Genomic DNA, 6,451 nt, shown 5'->3' with positions numbered 1-6,451 from the left:
AATACTCAGACTTTATTCAAGCATGGGATGGATGGCCACATGCAGTTATTAATGCTCCTATGGCACTTGATAAACTTGATCGAACATCTCAATATATGCAATGGTATTGGAGACATACGAGGCGATGGATCCAACGAATTAGTGGTGATACAGGTTACGCGGTATGTTTTTCTTCTTTTTTTCACCAATACTATTTTTTCCTCATACTAAAAGTGTTATAACCCGATATCTTATTATTTATTTCAGTCTGACATAGTGGAGGAGTTATATAGGCTATCCATAAATTCTCGTTCAACATGTCCTAATTGCATTGATTATCAAGATAGGGTTGCTCAAGACCAACACAGCATTTTGCTTACTCTTAGAGAACAACGTTTTAATATGAATCCCCAACCTGATCCACCAACAATTGAGTTGTCTCTCCCACAAATTCCTCGAGATAGACCGAGCAAGCGATGTGGGGGTTACTTATCAACACAACCTATAATTGAAGATGAAAACATCAGGGAACAGGAGCCTCCAATTTTTAGTCAAGCTGATCACATGTCAGCCTCACCATCATCCCCTTTTATCTCTCTCAGTCATACACAATTTGAGCCTCATTACATGACACCCTCATCACCGTCTCCTTTTGACTCAGCCAATCTTTCTCAATTTCAATCGTTCATGACCTTATTAGATAATCTATTAGTATTTTCTGTTGAATATAATGCTTCTACTTTTGAGCATGGTGGACCATCAAATGAAGCATTTGTCACCCATTGATAGTTCATACATTTGAATGAGTCGCCTTGGTTTGATTTGAACATGCCAACTACTGAAATACACAAACAAATGAGACACTTCAATCTTAAGAAGCCAACATGCAGCAAATAATGGCCACAACGCATGCGAAGGAGAACAAGGTGTGGTACCGGAAGTCACCTTTTGTAAGGTAGATTATTATTATTTTTCATTCATGTAAACTTAACTATTATTTGTTATTAATTATTTTTTACAAAATCTATTCATTACTTTTTTATTTTAAATTGATACATCTTATTAGTTCATCCTAATTTCATAATCATTATTAGTATTATTAATATTATATAATATCCTCTAATTAATAATTATGATTTTTCATTCCAATAATTGTTTACTCATTATAGTGAAATTTGAAATTGTTCCTTAAAAGATGAATTTTTGATATTGATTTCTAGAAGATGAACTTCCATTGCAAGTATGATGAAAGATATCAAGCAAATTATTCTTTTGTGGATGAATTTTGGAAAATTTTCACTTGAAGATGAATTTCGAATATAATATTTTAGTAAATCTTTTTAAAGTATAGCGTTTTGATAAAAAAATTTTACTGTTTATAGGTCAACAGTAAAAAAGCTTGCATTATTGGGAAGGATGATTGAGACATATGGGTAAGGCAGAAAATGTTTTTTTTAAAATGTGTTATCAGTCTTGGGAAGAATGTATCATTTTGAAAATTTCTTTTTAATTTTAAAAAAATATTCAGATATTTGTACGGAATGGAGGCAAAAGAGGACAAAAGTGGCCTAGGGGCTCTAAAATTCATCTGTCAAAGATGAACTTCTAAAATTCACCTCCACCAGATGAACTTTTAAAATTCATCTCCACCAAATGAATTTGTAAATGTCTCAGTTTATTGAAGAAGTCGATTAGGGTAAGATGAAGTTTATAAATTCATTTCCTGGTGATGAATTTCAAGTGTGGCATTTCGGTAATATCTTCCCACGCTGTAGCATTTTGGTATTTTATTTCACTGTTCATAGCATTTTGGTAAAAATCCCCAGTAAATCAAGTTATGCTTTATATCAGTCACCTCCTTGAAAACAACTTGCATTCTTGTTTTGTATATCAAGTTGGGTTTTCATCGCTAAACTCATTTCTCATAACCTCAAGTCACGTTTTTTGTGTTACCTCAAGTGCTCAATTTATGTCTCTCGAATTTTGATAACTTCCAGTAACTGAAAGTTAGTGAAGTAACCTTTATAATCCTTAATATATAAATTAGTTTTATATTTAATCTTGATCATAAATATAAAATTTCAATCCACTTTAATTTTCATATTTGTTCTTTTGTTTTAAAATATAGTTCTTATAGTAGTTACACATGTTAAATGTTTCATCAAATGGTAGTTTTAACTAATATTCATGATTAGCAAAGGTATTTTAAGAAAGACAATACTTATTTATTATAAATAACTAACTTAACTGGCTTTTTTTAATATACTCAAAATAGTTAATTAGTTCTTATATTAGAATAGGAACAGGAGGTGGTATGATTTTTTCTAACCTCGAGTTAAGTTGGATATCATGGACAGCTTGAGTCATCAACTCGAGTTACGATCCTGTGTTACAAAAAGTCTCGAATTTTTTGAAATGATTTCAAATGTTTTTACCCATGTTCAAATCCTTTGAAACTTCGTTCTAAATGTATTATAATACCTAAAGCAAACAAATTTTATAATGCAAGAAGCAGTGGATTGATTATAGTGGATACCCGTCAAAGTTGCCTTTTGTGCATTTAATGCAATTTAACATTTGGATGGTGGAGAGAATATTATTGAGCATAACAGATGGTGAGACAGACGAGAAATATTTAGGTACTCTCAGAGTACCAACTTATCTATATTCTGGCTAATTAGAATGCACCAACTCAAATAATTTTAAATTTATACGTCAGCCCACTATTCTTTATTATTTTTTTCTTTTAAAAACTAAAAATGATTAGGTTGTTAGTAAGTTCCTCAAAGAGCCTTGCCTTTCTTTTCTTCTCTCCATCCCATCTCTCTTCCTTTGGTCTAGTGCCATTGAATCGTAGCTCAACCTTCATCACTCTGTAAAAATTGAAACTTTTCTTTTGTTCTCATGTAAATCTCTGTTCTTTTTCAAATCAAGTAAGAAAGGTCCCTGTGATATTAGCTTAAAACTACAAAATCAACCTAGATCCATCAAAAAGGAATGTACGGAAAACAATTCAGAGGCTTATATTCTACAGGGTGATGGAGGATGCCATATTAGTAGAAGAGTAAGAATGAGAGGGGGGAAAAATGCCATATTATCAACATTTGAGAAGAGACAGAGCCACGAAGTCATAGGTTTTGAGAGTGCCTCATTCTCTGGTGCGATTTTATCTATCTACTACAATCTTCAGTATCTAGAAACAAAATGGGGAGGGATTGATGACGCGCTTCAATGGTAGTTCCTGAATAAAGGTAGTCAATTTATGGAGAAAGTGAGGAAATCTATGATGGAACAAAGAAAGAATGCAGAGAGTCTGAAAAAAAGAGGAGAAAAGCAGCCAGGTATTAAGGTTGTGCATGGAGAGAAAGAAGGAAGGAAGGGTAACTGAGGAATTTGCTAAACCTAATCATTTTTAATCTTTGAAACAACAAAATAATTAAGAAATGGTTGGCAGGCACGAATGTTTAAAATTATCTTCTTTAATGATGTACGTTTAATTAAAAGCTCATATTGACATATTCTCTCTTCTCTAATAATTATCTTCATTCAATTATTAATAAAATATTCTCAAAGCGATGAGTGGGGAGCGTGTGAGTGGTGAGCGCGCGGCAGAGGGAGGAGGTTCGGATGAGAGCGATGGGCGTGATCGGAACAAAAAGAAGTACAAGAGTGTGTCCACGACGGAGAAGGAGACCGGGGATGCCTTGGGCGTAACCTGGAAGGAGACTTCTTACAAAGAAAAACTCCTGGACGCTGAACCGAAGGCCTGCTCCATAGACGGGCGAGGCAGCAACGTGTTTGATGGCGCATGGGGGGAGTACATCGATAGTCTGAAAAGTTTCTTTGGCGATGGGAATAGTCAAAACTCGCTGGCGGAGGACTCAGAAACGGTGAAGGATGATACTGAGGAACTCATCCCCACACTGGTGGTGACTAGAGAAGAATATGAGAGGTGGTGTGCACCGTGGAGGAGATTACTTATAATCAAGATACTAGGAAAGGACATCCCCTTATGGGGCATAAAGACGAGTTTGCAGCGACTGTGGAAGACAACAGAGCCCTTTGAGACAAGAGATATTGACAATGGCTATTTTGTCGTCTCCTTCGCCAACGATAAGGACTTGCAACATGTCTACTTTGATGGACCTTGGATGGTGGCAGACCATTACCTGCTTGTCCAACGCTGGAGACCCAATTTCGATCCGTGGAGTGCAGAAAGCCAGAGCAAGATAGCAGCTTGGGTGAGAATTCCTTTATTGCCGCTAGAGTTCTTCAACTCAGAAAGTTTGGAGAAGATCGGTCGTCTATTGGGCAGAACTCTGAAGGTCGACTCGATCACATACTTGACGGCTCGAGGGCGTTATGCCCGTATCTGCATCGAGCTAGACCTGAAAAAGAGACTCAAGGCTGCAATCAAAATTTTCGGTAATCAACGAGTCATGGAATATGAGGGCCTCCATTTAATATGTTTCCACTGCGGTAAGTATGGCCACCACCGTGATCAGTGTCTTGAGGGGCAGGCGACAAGGGGGGAGAGTAAGGAGGCAGATAAGGATGAGCCATCGAGAAGTACCAGCTCACAAGAGGGGGGACCTACTAGCATGAAGTGTCAAGTGGATGATGTTGCTCCCTCAAAAGATTCGCAGAAGCGTATTAGTACCACGGAGGGGTCAGAAAATCGTTCCAGGGACAACGAACAACCGGGTAAGGAGGTCCTGGGGGCCTGGAACTTGGTCAAACGACCAGCACGGCGGAGACAAGCAACCACGAAAATCTTGGGGCACAAGGAAACTAGATCAGCGAGATCCTCGCAATGGCAATCACACGGGAAAGGCGCGCGGGAATCACGTATGATCAATGAGTCAGCTGATAGTGAGGAAATATTGACGGCACGATTTGTGCATGGCACCACATCTGATTCCCGAAAGGTAGGAAGAGATACCACAAATAATAGAAAGTGGGTCCCAGTTACTCACAATAGGAGGATTAAGGGGCAGTTAGGCCAGAAAGAGAAGGAAAATATCTCACCAAGGACCACGCACCTTCGGGCAGACTTAAGCAATCCTGTGAAGCCCTCTAGTAGGTTTCTTATGTCCAGCAACCCCTTCGAAGCTCTGGTGGGCCAGGATGCGGACGAGAACCATGATCAAATTGATGAGCCCATGTTGAACAACGATAACGCGCTATCTGTATTAAACGCACTGAAGGATGGGAGCACAAATGGAAGCATAACAACTAAGATGGTGGATCTTGAATTAACCAATGTCAACGGCCCTAAAAGCCAACCCCACTTGAACGTGGTTTCCCATGAATAGCCTATTCTGGAATTGCAGAGGGTCTGGGGCGAAGTCTTTCCCAGGCCTGGTTCGGGAACTTTGTCGAACCTATAAAATTGACTTGTTAGCACTCTTGGAGACTCGGTCAAGTGGAAATAAAGCGCGAAGCATAGCGAGGAAGCTTGGTTTCAACAATTCCCACATTGTTGATGCGAATGGACGTAGTGGTGGACTATGGGTACTCTGGAATGACACGAATTGGAACGTCAAGATATTAGATTCTGATGATCAGCTCATACACCTTGTGATGGGTCAAGGAGCTACCAACTACTTTGTCACTTGCGTTTATGCAAGTACTAATGCGGGAAAATGACGAAGGTTGTGGGAAAAGTTATCCTGTCTAAAATCCACTATTGACGGTACATGGTACATAGGGGGGGATTTCAATGCTACCTTATATAGTCACGAGAGGAGATCCGCTGCTCGCTCTCCTCAAGGTATTGATAAGGACTTCCTCAACTGGTTCATTGGCATGGAGCTTACAGAGCTGAAGAGTGCGGGACCGTTCTTTACTTGGAGACGCGAGGGTTGTGCTAGTAAGTTGGATAGAATACTCACTAACTCGGCTTTCGTTGACCAATTTCCTTTTGCGTCAGCAAAAGTGCTCTATCATTTCAAGTCAGATCACCACCCTATTCTACTACAAATGCATGAGAAATGCGACGTTGCCGTCACCCAACGACCTTTCCGCTTTCTCTCTTCCTGGGTAATGCATGATGACTTTGACAGGTTTGTAGCCACAACCTGGATCAAAGACAGGTCTTGGAAAGAAAATGTAGAGCAGTTCACGAGGCAAGTGAAAGTTTGGAGTTATGAGGTTTACGGACATGTGGGAAGACAGAAACGTAAGCTTATGCAGCGGCTTGATGGTATTAACCGAGTGCTTCAAGAGGATGGGTCCTTCTCGTCTCTGGTGCAACTACAACAACAGCTTTGGGGTGAACTTGAGGACATAATTCTCCAGGAGGAACTCATTTGGGCACAAAAGGCAAAATGTGAATGGTTCTATCTAGGTGATAAAAACTCTCGATATTTCCACTTAAGAGCAAATGCACGAAGGAAAAGAAATAGCATAGAAGCTATCCAGAATGTTGAGGGAGAGTGGATCTATGATGACGGTACCATCAAGGATATGG

At 39.2% G+C, this 6,451-nt stretch overlaps 1 protein-coding gene across 1 annotated transcript; it reads left to right on the top strand.

The window, feature by feature from the left end:
• The first annotated feature begins 3,554 nt into the window (after window positions 1-3,554).
• Window positions 3,555-5,294, top strand: LOC114754727 (uncharacterized). Its single transcript, XM_028943546.1, has one exon. It carries the CDS (start codon window positions 3,555-3,557, stop codon window positions 5,292-5,294), a length of 1,740 nt encoding a protein of 579 aa, XP_028799379.1.
• Window positions 5,295-6,451: the final 1,157 nt, after the last annotated feature.

Source organism: Neltuma alba, unplaced genomic scaffold, assembly GCF_004799145.2.
Source record: "Neltuma alba isolate B1F8T4 unplaced genomic scaffold, ASM479914v2 tig00010187_pilon, whole genome shotgun sequence".
NCBI lineage: Eukaryota > Viridiplantae > Streptophyta > Magnoliopsida > Fabales > Fabaceae > Neltuma > Neltuma alba.
This window is presented reverse-complemented; position numbering and strand designations above follow the sequence as displayed.